The 17,037-nt window shown below is 50.6% G+C and overlaps 1 protein-coding gene and 1 non-coding gene across 2 annotated transcripts in view; both read right to left on the bottom strand.

Annotated features, from left to right (window-relative positions):
• The window catches only part of COL22A1 (collagen type XXII alpha 1 chain), a 240,739-nt gene that overhangs the window by 70,381 nt on the left and 153,321 nt on the right, over positions 1 to 17,037 (bottom strand). The window contains exons 35-42 of the mRNA XM_060116083.1: positions 15,557 to 15,610; positions 13,930 to 13,983; positions 11,172 to 11,276; positions 10,366 to 10,414; positions 9,400 to 9,419; positions 6,246 to 6,275; positions 5,454 to 5,459; positions 2,695 to 2,772 (exon numbers count right to left, since the gene is read on the bottom strand). Coding sequence (XP_059972066.1) covers positions 2,695 to 2,772; positions 5,454 to 5,459; positions 6,246 to 6,275; positions 9,400 to 9,419; positions 10,366 to 10,414; positions 11,172 to 11,276; positions 13,930 to 13,983; positions 15,557 to 15,610 — 396 coding nt within the window. The remainder of the gene's footprint in view (positions 1 to 2,694; positions 2,773 to 5,453; positions 5,460 to 6,245; positions 6,276 to 9,399; positions 9,420 to 10,365; positions 10,415 to 11,171; positions 11,277 to 13,929; positions 13,984 to 15,556; positions 15,611 to 17,037) is intronic.
• On the bottom strand, positions 9,038 to 9,142 carry LOC132501117 (U6 spliceosomal RNA). Its single transcript, XR_009534156.1, has one exon. It is a non-coding gene; the product is annotated as a U6 spliceosomal RNA (small nuclear RNA).

Consider the following 17,037-nt stretch of genomic DNA (forward strand, 5'->3'; position numbering starts at 1 on the left):
CACAGCCTGTCAGCACCCCTTCTCTACCTTCTCCGCACACCCGCTCTCAACACACCCCTGAACCCTCATTACAGACAGCCAGGCCATTGGGAAGGAGAGTCAGCCAGAGACAGAATTTATGAAAATTCAGTAACGTTTCACCCACCATGGAGGCTTTTAATAAGCCGACGTGGCGGAAGGACACTGAATAGTTGATTTTCGGCCTCTTGGCTGGAAGCAGCCAATTACTTTTCAGGTGGAATCACTTGGGTAGTAACGTTATTTCCTGGGTGATTTCATGGCTCTGAAGCGGGAGGTGGGGCGAAGAGTGCCCGCCTCTGCTGCTGGGCTTTCTGATTAAGGGCTTGATATGATGAATCCTGGGGAGTGGACGGGGCATGGAGAGACCCGTGAAATGACGGAGGGACCACCCAGGTTACAGCCCTGCGGTTCCTCTTTCAGCCCGTTTCTCTCCTAAGGGGCTAATTCCTGCATGATTCAGAATCCTAACTCTAACAGAGCAGGCCCTGTGAAAAGCAGGATTTCAGAAGTAAGGAAGCCTGAGCTGCTCTCTCTTCAGTACACCTTCTGCCACATTGTTCCTCCTGGTTACCAGCAGATGAAAAAAACAGCCAAAGACAAAAGATAAAACGGATGTAATAGAGGGTTTTGTTCATCAGAAATTTTAGTGGAGAATCTCTTCTAAGAAAAACAGACTAAAACTGGACATTTCCAAGAGGATACCACCTGCCTTCTCCCTGGTTTCCAGGGACCTTTAGGAAGACACAAGGCCACTGGTCTTCCTAACACCTTGAAGGTCGCCCCGTTGCTGGGGGCTGGAGTGGAAGTAACGTGGTCATTTCTGGTATGAGTCGCACTTGGGAGGGAGGTGGTCAGAGAAGAGAGGGCCCCGGGGAATTTCAGGGACAAAGTGAGAGGCCCAAGACCAGCCCTGGGGTGTTAGAGCACCACCGGGGGGAAAAAAGGGGGGTTTAATTTAACAAGTGGCATTGTGGGTAATACACTGGATTTCCTCTCAAATTCTTTGAGAGACAAATGAGGAATCAATGGGATTACTTTATTTCTTGAATGCAAAACCAAGCGAGACCGGGTCATGTACTGCTCCAGTTTATATTCAGATTACATTGAATGGGGGTGAAGTTAGATTGTGCTTCTGGGTTAAGATAATAACGATACCAACAATATCAACAATGATACATGGGCAGTTTGGATATTAAGAGGCTCAGCAACAGTATCTGAAAACCACTGGGTATTGGAGCTTCCTTTGAATAACAGTAAGACAAGTGCTACAGACTGAATATTCACGTCTCCCCAAAATTCATACATAGAAACCTTAACCCCCAGTGCAATGGTATTTGGAAATAGGGGTTTGGGGGGATTAGGTCACGAGGGTGAAGCCCTCATGAATGGAATTAGTCTTTCTAAAGAAACGTCAGCAAACCCCCTGACCCCTTCCACCCACCACATGAGGACATACAAAAAATAGCCATCTATGAACCAGAAAGCGGGCCCTCACCAGACACTGAATCTGCCAGCACCTTGATCTTGGACTTCTTAGCCTCTAGTACTGTGAAAAGTAAATTTCTGTTGTTTTTAAGCCACCCAGTCTAAGGAATTTTTGTTACAGCAGCCCAAACAGACTAAGACAACATGGCTGCCAAAAACCCAGCAAATACAAGTTTAAGGCGCATGAATAAGGTACTGTGTCTTTAGCAAAGAAGGGACTAAACAGAAGATAAAACCCCAGGATTGAAAACTGGTCTTAAGTTCTGAAAGTCATCATTCAGTAAAAAGGGGTGGGGATGGAGGGAGGAGGTGGGCTCTTTGTGGTACAAAGGGAAGAATTAGAAGCAATGGTAGAATATACAGACAACCATAATCCTATACTCTCTGGAAAGAAATTCCTAAAAAATGTCTATTCTCCACAGAAATAACTGTCCAAATATCAAACACAGATGTACTAGCTTTGAAAGAAGTGTCTTCTATTCCTGGAGGTCTTCAGGGTATGCTGGCTGAAGATGCTCACAGCAATCCTCAACTTGGATGGGGCCTGGGGGACATGGATCCTCATGACCTCTCACAGCTCAAAGGTTTTACAGTTCTTACAGTTGCCACCTCCAGGGAGCCTGCCAGCTCACACCCAGGACACTAATGTGAATTATTCATCAAAACCACCAACCCAAAGACCATTTCCTAGATTTTATTTTGGAGATAAAAACCTTCTTGATTCCACTTACGTTCTCACCTGTATGTTAATTGGAGGAAGAGGGGTAATGCACTCATTTTTGCCTGAAATACATGAAAGCATGCTGTTTCTTCCACATCACACCCCTTTCCCAACCAATTCACGTTCACTGGCTATACCTCCGTTTTTGCAAAGTTTGGCCAGTGAGCACTGTTTTTTCCTTTTTATTTTTTAGTGAGTTTTGTTCTCTCACTCCTCTTTGAATGAGACAAGTCTTGGTCTCCCCAGAAAAGACTTATTCCTATAAGAAATACACCAAGTTTTAGAAACAGTGTCAGTCACAGTGGACAGACTACAGCCCGGCTGGCCCAGGCATCAACGACCCACTACCAGATTAGCTGGGAAAGGTGTGTCCCTGCTGCAGGACCTGAGCAGCACGTCCCTTGGGAGCCAGCAGGGTCTGGCTGTGTGCCAGGGAGCAAGGGTGTGCTGGGTGGCTAAGGACTCACAGGAGGGCCAGTGACCCCAATGCCCGGGTCTCCGCGGTTGCCAGGAGAGCCAGGGATCCCAGGTGCACCACGGTCCCCCTGGAAAGAGAAAACACAAGGTCAAGAGGTCAGCTCTGGGCAAGAGAGAGCCAGGGTGCAGGGGAATTATGCCCCTCCCACCATCCGATCACACTCTCCAGCCCACACTCCTGCCCCAACCCGGATTCCGAGTGCCCCCTGAAGTTCATCCAAGCTGCCATCATCCCACCCAGTCCAACACACGTGGACCACAGCCACTGACCGTGACCATGCACCTTTCAGGGCTGACCATGCCCCAACCCTGACCATGGCTCCAGATGTGATTATAACAATGTGACACCCCCCCACACAACGTGACCACAATTCCAAGTTTTATGGTGCTTTCTCCAGACTTCACCTTGCCCCCGTCCTGGACACATGACCATGTACCTACATTTCAGCTTAATCCCCACATCACCAATACATTAATCCACCATTTCACCAATAATTTGCCAAGTACCTACATTTATTTTGTGGGTCACTTTTCCAGGGGGTGGGAGCGGGGAGAATGACCTATAACCTTTGCCTTCATGCACGGTGGTTAACATAATGTACGTTTACGTTCTGCCTTCAGCACTTAGTCACTGCTTGCTTAAGACAGCGACACGTTTCCTGAGCTTTAGTCCTTCATTTACGAAGGGCAGGTAATAGCAGGAGCTGCCAGGCCTGCAGATGCCGTGCCTATTAGGAGATCGCACCTACAGGGTGCCTGGTACAGCAGTCAATGCACGTTTGCTGTCGTGGTTGCTGCTGTTCTCAGGTGCCCGTCATTCTGGACGTTGATCGGAAGAGCAGAAAGGGAAGGAAAGACGGAAAGGGAAGAAGTTCTGCTTTTGCCACTTTCCGTGGAAGGATGCTGAGACAGTCATGCCTTCTTCTGCATAATTTCAAAATCCCCCACCTCTGAAAACAAGTGCTTATCCTAACTCAGGTGGCAGCCAAAGCTGACTTGTACTGACACAGGCTATTTACAGTCTTTAGACATCTCGTTTTGCATGGATACTTACACATTTCTGTTACATCAATATTAATGAGTCTGAGGAGGAAAGCTGCCCCACACACCCCAGTAAAGGCAATATATGTTGCTTGCAAATTATTACCTTTCTAAATTCCAAAATAAATTCAATCCAAAGCACACAGGGCCCCCAGGATTTTGTGTAAGAAACGGTGCGCCTCTGTTAGGTCGGCAGACGGCAGCCAAGCCTGATACTGAAATGGGGGGTGACCCTGTTGAAAGCACTTAACATCTCCAGGATGAGTTAACTTGTGTGACAAATGGAAACAGCCTTAGGAGGTCATTATGAAGAGCCGATGAGATAACGGGCAGCGCATTTATTTCAGGTAGAACCTGGCGTTGCTAGGCAACACTGCTTTATTAAGGTTTATGTTTTTAAGCATTAAAGGAAAACCCTATGAATCGTCAGCTTATCCTGTAACCACCATCTCCATTTGAAAACTTTACATTTTGGACCTTTAAGAAAAGTCACGCTTCAAGACGATTTGTTTTTCTTGCAGTATGACTGTTCCTTGGATGAGTATATAAGTTATATACTCATTCAGCTAATGTTGGTTGTTTATTCATTGCAAACCGCAGTCCAGACTCCAAGACCAAAGATGACTCAATCATGAGCCCATTTTCAATACTGTGTGTTAAATTCAGAGGGGAAATCTAAACAGGGCTTGTGGAGTTCTCAAAGAAGAGATGAACCACAATCCAAACCTCTCACTAAACCCTGGTAGCGCTGTCTCTTTCCCTCCTCCCTCCAGATGGACGGTGGTGATGGTCCTGAGAGCCGCGGCAGCCCTCTGTCCTGCCCTCACTTCTGTAAACGGTCCCCAAGAAATCCTCTTCAGAGCCCCAGATGGTGCATTCTGTTTCTTTAGAATAATATGATATGGCTGATTCTGGGAAGTACAAGGTGCTTGGCACTGCCAGGAGACCTGACTTGTATGCATGGGGAAGGCGGGGGAGGGAGGGAGTCAAGAAACAAGGCAAATGTGGGAAAAGTGTAATGAACTCAGAATGAATATGCCCAGTGCCGTGTCCCTCACCAGCACATTGTAGCGGTGAGAGGATGAGGCAGAAGAGGGCAAACTGGCCGTCAGGGGATGACAAGTCCAGTCTCAGGACTGAAGGCGAGCTCCCCTAAAATCTAGTTCCCCTGTGAGTCGATGGCTCACCTCTCTATCCAAAACTTTATTCCCGCTCTTGCCCTGTCCCTGTTCCTCTCAGGACGGAAGAGTGTCAAAGAAAAGGCGGGACTGAAACTGAACAGGACCCTGTACCTTCCCGGGTACAACGCCCTCCAGGTCGTGTCCTCGCTTCTTTGGCCTTCACCGAGTTCCAAAGAGCAGACTCAAGCAGTTACCAATTAGGGAAGAGAAGGAAAGCAGACACAAAGGAACAGCAGTTAAGCAAGAAAAGTTGCAAGAAAAGTCATGGTAACCTATACAATAGCTGAGCAATAAAACAGTCTCAGGACCTCTAGTTCCTCCCCAAGGGATATACGTAACAACCTGACACGTACCTTCGAGCTGTTCTGCAGAAATGAAGACCCCCACCCACTAGAGGATGCTGACCACAAGCATCCTTGGATGCTTGGAACCAGAAGGTTGATGACTGAGATTCCCAAACATCACCCTGTCATCTCACCACCAGCCAATCAGAAAAATGTCCGCGAGCTGATCACACACCCTACGACCCTCACCTTACCGTTGCTTCTAAACCCTTGTCTGAAAGCCATCAGGGGTTCAGGTCTCACTAGCCGCCCATCCTCTTTGCTTGGCCCGGCAACAAACACCTCTTTCCTTCACCACAACCCGGTGTCTGCAGACAGGCTTTGCTGCGAATCAGGCAAGTGCACCCGAGCCCCGTTCGTAACAGGACGATGTCAATCTGGTCCTGTGACTTTGCATAAATGCCATAACCTCTCTGGCACCTTAAGACCCTCATCAATTAGGTAAAAAAAGAACGTTCTACCAAATTCCCATGTATCTTAAGTAGACTCATTTACAAGGTAAGAAACCATATAACATCAAGTATTATATATATATAATTATATTTTATCAAATGAATCAGAAGACAGAAAATAAACTAAGCACACATAAATGTCAGAAATATCCATGTTGTTTGGCACCCCAGTTTCTCTTTACAGTGGTTAATGTAGATCTTCTCCCTATTACTTTCTGTTTTATCGTGGCTTCCCTCTTCTTCCCAAGGCTCTATTTCATACACAGCACAAAACCCTAACCACTGAAAGCTAAATCACACCAACGGTGGAATTTGTATTTTTCCATGCTGTCTGTTCACACCCCTGCTTCTTGCACCAGCTGTTCCCCTCGTGGGGATGTTGTCTGATCCAGGTTCTAAGCTTCCAAACACTCACCCACCAATTAAGACCCAGCCCAATCATTCCATTTCCATAAACCCACCTCTGCCTGCCCTCCTCTCTGCCTTCTGGAAGGTATTCGAATATATCCTCATTAATCTTAACACACTGGCCTCCCATTTTGTCTGTCTGACCCTCTGACTTCTGTGTGTCTTAAAAGAAGAAGAAAACTATCCATTCATTCCTTTAACCATTAATCCAACAAATATTTGTAAAGTACCAAAAATGAGCCAGACCCTATGTTGGGTACAATATCTACACACTTTCGCATCCACAGTGCCCAGTGTAGGGCCTGGAATAGCCCTTTAGTAGCAAATTCCTGAATGCCCGAACGAAGGAACCTCTCATCACTCACATTTTGTCAGGTACTAAATTTTGCTTTTGACCAAAATCAACTTTTTACCCAGGAGGGAACATGATGAAAGACCTCTCCCAGCCCAGCCCAGAATCTGAGTCACTGATTGATGTCTGCTGCAGGGTAGCCAGGCCTGGCCCTGGTATGTTTATGGCTCTTTGTGATGCTAACATTTACCCCAGGCAACTACGCATCACAGCTTAATGGACTGAAACTTTGAGAAAGTGGCTTCAAGAAAAGGGCAAAAGACCTTAAAGCTCGGTCAGCAAAAGCAAGAAGGCTCCTGATTGAGAAAAAAGGGGCATGTGAGCTATGATCTGTAATACTGACTGGAGTATCTGTTTTGGCTGCAAAACATTCTGGGCCAGTTCAACAGTGTTCAGGGAAGAAATGTGTGAGGTCATGGAAGGAGAATGACATTTATTGAACATCTATGTGCTGTGAGATCACTTATCCACAGGAGCCCTTTGGGGGTTAGCTATGCTTTACTCCTTTATACAGAAAAGGAAGAGAGTCTCTGAAAGAATAAGCCACTTGCCCTTAAGTCGTCTATCTTGCAAGTAGCTAAGCTGGGATCCTAACCCAGTTCTGTATGAAGGCAAAGTCTGTTCATTTTGCTAGAAATAAGTCCATCCAAGAGAAAGAAAGGCATCTTTAAGAGTCTTCCTGCAGTTGTAAGCAATGAGGAAGGGCTGAGGAGGTGCCCAGGAAAACCCTTACACACTATAGCACCCACCCTGAAATCCCCAGGGGTTTTCAGTCAGCACCAGGAACCAGGGACAGTGCCTGGGCAAGGCACACTGCTGAACGCTCCCTGCTCCCTCTCTTTCTCTCTCTCTCTCTCTCTCTCTCTCTCTGTCCCCCTCCTCCCTCCTCGTCCTCCCCATGGGCCCCCCATTCTACAACTAAAGACCTGAATTCCAATTTACCTTCCCAGCTGACTACGGAAACCTTCATTCTAAATTACATTCTAACTTACAAATATGTGTTATACAATATTAACACTGAAAGGGTCATCTGTTTACACATCTCACATTTGAAATAGGAGGATGTGTTTGGCCAAAGGGACAGCACGACTTACCGTGGGTCCCATGGAGTTGAAACTGGCTGGTCAACTGGACCCCAGGGCAAGGCGCTCTGCACTCCGCACACCCCGGGGTCTCAGCCTTCCTCTCTGCTCCTCACTGCTGCCTCCCCCACTTCCACTTGGGCTCTCTCTCCAGCAACTTGCCTACAGGTCCCCCACCTTCGTGCTGCAACCCTGAAGTGGACTCCACAGGGCGGTCTAATGATAAGAGTCACTAACATCTATAGCGCATGTACCTGTGACAAGCAGAGGTAGACAACTATTTTTATTTGCATTATATCATTTTCCCCCAAACTGCCTGGGAGAAAGATTTCATCAACCTCAGAAATATCGCAGAGAAAAGGGCATTTTAAGGCATCTTCCCCATCTCCCATTTCTGGTGCCTTTTTCCAGTGCCCTTGCCTTCCTTCCAAGAGGCAATCAATTTCTTCCAGGTCCTGAAGGTCCTCCTCTAGGGGGGAAATTGAGAGCACAGGAGCGCTGCCAGTCAGACGCTGGGCTCACAGCATCAGAGCGGAACCTCAGACACACGCCTTCGGTTGGCTGTTAATTCACAGGGCCTCCAGAATCTGGTCCTGCTTCCTGCTCCTTTCCATACACTCCCACTGTTCCAGGAACAAGGAACTATCTTACATGCCCTCAAATTCAGGCAAAGTTGTTTCCAATTTTTTTTTTTCTTCAGAAACTGGGGAGTTGCCAAATATTTGCTCAGATCACTCAAAGAACTCTCTCGTGTTTTCCCCTTTGATCATGAACTACAAAATCACTATTAGGGGAACGCACATTAGCCTACTATGACCTCAATCAGTGCAAGCTTAGTACAATTACAGAGGTCACCTGCCTGAATAGCAGAAAAAATCATGAAGCAAGAAAATTTAACGTAGACACCGCAATTATTCCTGAGGCCTCAAATTCCATGTCCTGGCTATTACTGTAAACAAGCCTTTTACATATAATAAATACAACATACTCTGTGGTTATGTTCCTCAGATCCCAAAGACACAACTATAGAATAAAAGGAATAAAAAAAAAAAAGAATGGGTATCTGGGCCTTGAGATAGAACTTCCAGGAAGAGCAGCATGTATGGGTTCCCAATGTGTTGTATCTTCAATAACTTGACTGGGATGGATGGTGACCTGACTTAGGAAAGTGCTAGTTGACTCAGAAAGTGGGTCTAGGGATGATAGGCCAAGACACCAAAGGCACATAAAAAGAAGTTTTAAAACTTTGTTTTCATAAATATATGTAAGTGGATAAAAATATCATAATTATACAGTAATTCTTTATGTGATTTTGAAGGTATGTTAAACTAAAGCAAAAAATAAACATTCTAATGTCTATCGTTGACTATGTCACACACATTCTTTTTGTACAGAAATTCTAAACTTTACTGCATTTTATTTAATTTTTTACTTATTAAATTTTATTTAACTATTTACAGAATCACTCAGCCAAAAATCATGGAACGCTTCACGAATCGGTGTGTCATCCTTGCGCAGGGGCCATGCTAATCTTCTCTGTATCAGCCCCGTTTTAGTATATGTGCGGCCGAAGTGAGCCTTGGCACACGCATTCTTAAGGTTATGCATTGGAGCTGGTCAAATGATTGTTCATCGGCTGCGGGTGCATTTACAGCACACGCTCGACTCTGAACACATTCTATTTCACGCTCCCACGGCCTTCTCCCGTGGCAGTGCCCCGCAGAGAACTCCTTCCTCATCTTCCCCTTCCAGTGGCTGCATGCACTTTAAAATCAGGAGGAACATCACCTCCTCCGAGGAGCCTTCCACAGTCAAACGAGGCTGGGCTGGGAGGCTCCTCTGACCTCACCTGTGCCTCAGCCTCCCTCTAACCCAGCACTCGTGAGGCTGCTTCTCCCCCGGCTCCTGAGCTGTTAGATGGCTGGGAACACGTGACACCCACCCCTGTCACCCCACAGCCCACCTCCAGGTCTGACACGTGGCAGAGGCTCAGGAGATATGCAATGGATGACATAAGAAGTGTATTGTTAACGGATGCATTTGACTCAACGAACGGCTGCTTCGGTGTGAAAATAACTCCAGGAAAACCTCCCTAATCACTCAGGAAAGTTCTCTTAAGAACACTCCCTGATGGGTGAAGTCATCTCTTCTGAGCTGTGGCTGCAAGTGCACTGAACAAGAGACGCCTGCTGTTGGCCAAAGTGTCTGCCTTCCCTCCCAGGGCTCAGCTAGAGGACAACTGGCCCTCCCCCGTAGTGTCAGGAGTTTGGTGGAAATGAGTGATCACCTCCAGGCCTGGCCCACAAAATCCTTCCACAAGATCCTCCACCGCCTCTTCCCTCATTTGCCACCACATACGGAGGCTCTGGGAGAAGACACTGAAGTCCCAGAGGAAGGGATGGCACTGGACTGGAGGAACCTGGGTCCCTGGACGGCTAGGTGGATGAGGATGCCTCACCCACCACAGCTCCCATCACGCTGTGAATGAGGAATAAACTTTTACTGTGTTCATTATCTGAAATTTGGGGATCGTCTGTGTCCCCAATTAAACTAATAATACAAGATACATCTGTTGCTTTGCTGGTTGAAAGCATCTTCTGCAACTTGATTTCACTGCAAACATTTATTAAGCAACAATTATGTGGCAACTACTTTAATGTCACAGTTCAGAGTCACAGAGCCTTTAGTTAAGTGGAAAGTGATGAACATGCAAGTAAACTGAGGTGACCAGAGATGCTGACAATTAAATTTTGTTTGGCCCCTAAGTGCAACCCATGGCATCCACAGTTCGCTAGATAAACCTACCTTAGTTCCCAGAGGTCCAGGTGATCCAGGTGGTCCACGAAGTCCCTGGGAAAATGAATGGTGCAAAGATAACCGTGGGACCACGAGTGAGCATTGACCCACCTACCCTGTGCCGTGGGGGGCCACAGGTGGACGGCACTCTCATCGTGACCTGTCTTGTACCGAGGAAAGGTCTCCGTGTCCTCATGCAGTGCTCAGGGCTGAAAGCCACTGAGATTTCGGGGTTCTTTGTTACTGCAGCAAAATTTACTAATACATCTCACTTCGTGTCCGTGACACCCATGTTTGTAAGTCCCCATGCACACAACGCTCTCATGCGTTTCCACATACGGTTTACCTGTCTGGAACACCCTCTCTGTGCTGTTCTGCCTAAAAAGTAATTTCTTCCAACTTTCACATTTCGCACAAATGCCACTTCCTGTGCAAGGTTTCCCCAGACTTTCACAGACCAAGAAGCCCTTCTCCAGGATGTGCACTCCAGGACTGCCTGAGCTACGGTTATCTGTTTGCTCGGCTGTCTCATGAGCATCTCAACAGCACAGGCGCTCACCCATCTCCACGTCCCCAGCGTCCAGCCTGGAGCCTGGCATGCGGCCAGCAGTCCACGGAGGACTCTGCTGCACTGGCCTAAAGTGGACAGGAGCAAGATGCTTCCCCCATCCAAGACCCCTTTCCCAGCCCACCTGCTTTCACTGGCTATGACTCCGCTTCTGCAAAGCTTGACCAGTGAACCTTTTCTTTTTTTCTCTTCTAATTCCAGCCTGATCGTCATGGGCACAGAAACCCTGGACCCGACACTTACCGGTTCTCCATCTTTCCCTCTTCCGGGCGGCCCTGGCAGCCCAGGGGCACCAGGATCGCCCCTGGGGCCACCTGGTCCTGGGCTTCCTTCTTCTCCCGCTGCTCCCTGGAAGGAAAAGTGGACAGTGTCCAGGATCAGTGACATGCAGAGAGTAAGCTTTTCCGTGGTGAGCCAACCTGAAGGGGGTTGGTGGGCTTCCTGGTGATGCCCTGCTTCAGAAAGCCCACCCCTTCTGAGGGCATAGAAAGACGGGCTGTATAATGTGTCCCCCAAAAGTCATATGCTGAAGCCCTAACCCCAGTACCTCAATTTAGAAATAGAGTCTTTGCAGATGTAATTAGTTAAGATGTAGTCATACTAAGGTAGCACGGACCCTAATCCAGTATGAACTGGTGTCCTCACGAGAAGGGGACATTTGGACACAGACACGTGGAGAGGGAAGTTAACGTGAAGATGTGGGGGGAAGACAGCCATCAGTAATCCAAGGAGAGGGGCCTGGAAGAGATCCTTCCCTCACAGCCCACAGGTGGAGCCAACCCTGCTGACACCTTGATTTAGGACTTCCTGACATGGTGAGAATGGTGAGACGGTAAGTTTCTGTTGTTTAAGGCACCCAGTTTGTGATACGCTGTTCCAGCGGCCTTAGCAAACTATACAACGTGGAACGTGGGAATAGGAAGGATACTAGTCGTCTTCTAGTCCAACTTTCCTCCCACTGCAGGAAACCATCATGTGTGCCTCTTCCAGGCAGTCCTCCGATTTCTGTTTGGACTCCTCTGAGAGCAGGGAGCTCACCACCTTCTCAGGCTGTTCATCCCTTTATTGGGCAGTTCCATTACATAGTGTGCCTTTATATTCAGCCAACCCTCTCTGAAATCTTCCAGATGTTTGGCATTCCACCTTGGAGCTCTACAGACGAAATCCAATCCCTCTTCACAGGACAGACTTCCAGCGATGTGAACACAGGCCGGGGCTCCAAAGTGGGAGAGAGAGAGACAGACAGCCAGGATCTAATGAGGGAGCTGGGCTTGGAGTTTGCTCACCCTCTCTGACCACAAAGCCAGGAGCCCCGAAGCAGCCCTGGCTGCGGAACGCTGGGGGCGAGGGGGGGATCCCCGTGAGCAGCAGGAACTCCCTTTCCCAGGCAGGGCTCTCTCGGGCCTAGGCTGCAATCTGACCGCCTCCGACATTTGATGCAGAGGTGAGGTGAGGTACCATGTCCCAAGGAGGGGCAAAGCAAGGGATGGAGAGGGCCTGTCTCCAGGCCCAGGGTGGGATCAGCTTCCGCAAGCCTCAGGCCAGCCACTGGACAATGGGAGAGAGAAAGCACATCCTGCCGTCCGGGATTTTTACCACTTTGCAGAGCGCCGGAGGGAAGTGCCCTTCCGAATGCAGCCCTGGGTCTTGGACCTCAGCCCAGGCTTCTGCTCAGACAAGCAGCAGTGTCTGGCTCCCCCGTGAGGCGGAACGAGCCAACAGCTCGCAGCTTTTTTCCTCTTGGCTCAACTGGCCCTCAAAACCCTCTCCTAACCCGCGTCTAAGCTCCTTCGAAGTGGTCAGTGCCCCACTTACGTCCCCGGAGAGAGCCTAATCCTTCAGACGTGGTGTAATCAAGGAAAACCCGATGGGCCAGGTTGTGTTCCCTCGCTTAAGGATATTTCCCACAGGTCGGTGGATCATTTTTCTCTGCAGTAAATCATTTTCCTCTCTGAAGTATGTGTTTTAAAACTGAGCCTTCCCACCAAAGCGTAAAAGTTTGTTATTTATCCTTGTTGCATTTTGCCAAAATAGAAAAGATAAAATGATCACTCCTTTCAAAGGTCCCAGGCGAAGTGGACGTGAAGGGATTTGCATCAAGTTCCGACACTGGAGTGCCGGGAGGGGCCCTCTGCGGAGGAGGCACTGGGCGCCGGGGAGACACCGAGACACCCGTTCCTGGACGCGAAGCCTCACGTGGCGGCTCGGGACAGCGAACCGCCGTCAGCCCCCATCACCGGCTCTCTGCCGCGCCCTCTGACACATCAGTGCTTCAGCTCCTCCTCGCCACCTGTGGTCAGTGTCTCCATTTTACAGACGAGAACATGCAGGTGTCAGAGGGTGCCTGCAGGCCGGGCTTCTCAGCTCCGGCGCTGCTGACATTCGGGGCAGGTGCTCTGTGTTGAGAAGGGGGTGCCGTCCTGCGACAGTTTAGCAGAATCCCTGGTCTCCACCCACTAGATGCCAGTACAGAAGTCAGGAGTACCCATCGGAGATGCTTCCTAAAACGTGAGCTCAGGAAACGTGGCGTGGGATCGCGGAAGTCCGTGGGACCTCCTTCTCTGCCCCCGGGGTGTTGGTGTTTTGGGGGGACACTGTGTCTCTCTTCTTCCTAATAAACAAAGCTCTTTCTCGTAACTCAGGAAGGTTTAACTGTGCACACAAAGGTGTGGGAGGGCTAAGTTGGTGCACTGAACTGAGAGAAAATGGACTTAGAGGCAGACCGGCCAGCTCTGTGGCTCACTAGCTACGGGACGTAGGAGAGCTGAATTAATCTCTTGGAGCCTCGGTCCCCACCTCTGTCAAATGGGGATCCTCCGACCCTACGGGTCCGCCGTGAGGGTTAAACGAGACAACTGCAGGGCCCCTCCCACCCTTCTGTTCAGAAGCCCTCCCGACCCTGGGTCCTAAAACAGGTCTGAGCAGAGCGGGCTCCTCCTTCCCTGCTTCTTGAGAAGCTGAGAACAGCTGCTGTGTGCAAAGAGATCACACCGCATCTTACCTTCTCACCGCGCTCCCCATCCTTCCCAGGGGGGCCTCTGGTGCCCGGGGGGCCCTGAAGAAAGAGGGGTTATTGGCAAGGTGAAGTTCAAGAGGGCCCGCCGCCCCCACAGAAGGGCGATCAGCCCCCTTCCAGTTAATGATTCCAGCTCTGTCCCCACTCATTCCCCCTCTACCCCGACTTAAATTCCTCGCCGCCATCTCCCCCCGCCTGCCTTAGCTTCTCCTCCCCTGGTCTGTCACTCAGCCTAGAACACGAGACCGCTAACCACGCAGGCATGTGTTTCCTGATGCCCTGCCCGCCTTGGGCTGCAGCTCTCAGAGGGGACCTCGGGGAGGATCAGGGTGACCTAAGAACATAGCCTTGGCACCATTGACCTGCTCCACCTGTGTCTTCAGAGTCCCCCAGAGGTTGACTTTTTGAGACAAGGCTCAGGTGCAGGTGCTCCACGGAAGCACCAGTAGGGACGTGAGAGAGGAGGATAGGCGTTCGGTCCTGCTGGGGGCTCTGGGGGCCAACGCAGGACACACACTCAGAGTGGCTCCACCAGGAGTGGAGAAGCTGGGCCATGTATACACCCATCAGCCAGGGATGCTTCTGCTGGTGGTGGTGCTCCTGGCCACATGTCATGTGGCTGCACAGTGAGGTCTCTAAAAGCCACAGAAAATCCTCAGACAAAGGAATGCAAGGTTGGCTCCTGGAAGTCTGTGGCTGGCACTGCAGTGGGGAGGGTGACATGATACAGGCAAGGGTCCAGCAGTACCCACGGCAACCACTAAGCACGTGATTCAGTCTCCCTGTGCCTCAGTCTCTTCTTGCATGAAATGGGGGCAATACTAATATCCACCTCCCAGGGTCCCGAGGAGTCAATGAGCGAACTCGTGTAAAGCACTTACAACAGTGCCTGGCACACATATAGGCCCACATTTGTCCTCTGAACTGTTATGATTATTAACAGAAAGGTCGGTGACTGAACGGGGCTGCCCTCAAGCTATTTCAGGAGCACAATTCTCTGCTACCCTTGACTAGATGCCATTGGGTGTTTCACTGCACACGGTGCAGCTGAAATCAACGTTCGGGTGGACATTAAAGCTGGGGTCCTTAAAGCAGACCCCTGGGGCCCCCATGGGGGAGGCTGTCTCCCCGAGTCAAGTGCAGCAGGAGGTTAAGGGTGAACCTGCACAGGCCACGCTCTCCATCTTGAAGATGAAAACGCGGAGGCCTCCAGGAGCCCCTCACAGAGGACTGACAGCCGGTTAGTGGCAGGGCTTTGGCCAGAACCCGGGCAGCCCCAAAGTCAGGGCCTCCTCCACTTCTGTAGGTTCATTTTGTTTCTTCTAAGGCAAACTCTGATGCTGATTCCAACATCAGCGATGCTCACAGCTTCCTGCGGTTACAACAGCTTCATTTACCACTCAGAGATCTCACGAGTTACCGAGAACCTCAGGTTGGTAACTTTCTAGGTGACTTCATTGGGACATCAAGTTCTTCCATCTGTGAAATGGGAGTAAGGATGCCTACAACCCGAGTTTCGTGGAGGATAAATGAGTTAACTCGGGAGACGGGCACTGTGGAGCCACAACCAGTGCTGGTGTCCCTGCCCTCTCCCCCGACCCCGATTACTCACCACACTTCCTGGGGGGCCATCGGGACCAGGGGGACCTACAGGTCCAGGAACGCCCTATTAAGAGACGCAAGAAGGTTAGAAAGGCCCAAGGTATTGATTATAAGCAGCTCCGCCAGTTTCCCTCCAAACATGCCTTCTACTCAATTCTCCCTGATTTGCTGGAAATGTTTCTAACCTGAAACCCCCTCCACAGATAAGATGAGCCTCCCGTCCGGGTGCATCCCAACTCGCCAAGCCTCAAATGAGTGGGATTCTGGCACAGAGGTGGGAGACAGGAGGACAGAAGCAGCCTAGGACCTTCCTTAAGACCACAGCACGGAGGCGGCAGAGGTGGAGTGTGTGCTGGGCGGGGCGGGGTGGGCAGAAAGGCAGGCCAGGGCCAAACATGCACGTGTCTCGGGTGTGGTCTGGCCTCTATCCTCAGAGGCTGGGGGAAAGGAAACCCCGAAAATGGGACAAACTCTTCAGACCTGCGTTGCAGAGAAACATGCTCTGGTATAACGCAGGTCGACCGTAAGGGCATGAGCAAGCCTCGGGGACCAGAGAGAGGACACGTGAGGCAGCCGCGGGTTGGACAGGAAGAGGCATCCCTGGACCTGGGGTTGGTGACCAACCGCTGGTGGACGGCCGAGGGGGAGTTCGCGGTGGGGACGGTGGCAGGAGCCCGAGCGGGCCGCGGCAACACTGCTCTCGGTCTGGCTCCCTCTGAAGATGCCGGTGCTGTTCACGGAACAGGGGCACCGAGGGGGGAAAGCTTGCATGTGTGTGCACATGCGTGTGTGCCTGTGTTGGATCTGACTGGCGAATCAGGGCATGTTTCCTGGACGAGGTGGATTTGAACACTGGTGGCTGGACGAGTGCATGACGGGAGGCGTGGGTGAGGACACTCTGGATGGGTCATCGCCAGGGAGATGGGGACGCAGGGGACTCCCAGCACTGGGGCCTCCCCGCGCTTCTCCTGCCGCCCGCACCCCTGCACTCGGCTTCCCTCTCTCGCAGGCTGCACTCGGGCGGGTCTCTCTCTGGGAGCACGGAGGAGCTGACCGCGAGCCCCTTCTCTGCGACGTCCACTCCGCCCAGCTCCCGGGGCTGACCCCGTTCCCACTAAGTCACGTGCACGGTGGGCTGGGCTGTGCGAGCAGACTGCAGCCAGGTACGTGGGACCTGCGGTCCTGCCTGCCTGGCACTGCTGCTGCTCTAATGCCACCGCCCCTCCTGGGAGTCCCCGCGGGAGTCTGCCAGCTCCCCGGAGAAGCCTGGGCTCGCGGCTCTGCTCGGTAGACACAACGCTAGTCAGAGCTCAGGGGCACGAGTGCCGACCCACGGAGATTCTGGGCCTGAGGGAGGCGGGCCAGGAGCAACGAGCGCATGAGGGTACCCGTGTGCTTGTCTTCCTGGAGTTGCCAAAACTGCATTTATATGTGTGCACGTCCTTATATGGGTGTACATACATGTGTGCGCATCACGGTGCATGTGCATCT

This window comes from Mesoplodon densirostris, chromosome 13 (genome assembly GCF_025265405.1).
Source record: "Mesoplodon densirostris isolate mMesDen1 chromosome 13, mMesDen1 primary haplotype, whole genome shotgun sequence".
Taxonomy (NCBI): Eukaryota; Metazoa; Chordata; class Mammalia; order Artiodactyla; family Ziphiidae; genus Mesoplodon; species Mesoplodon densirostris.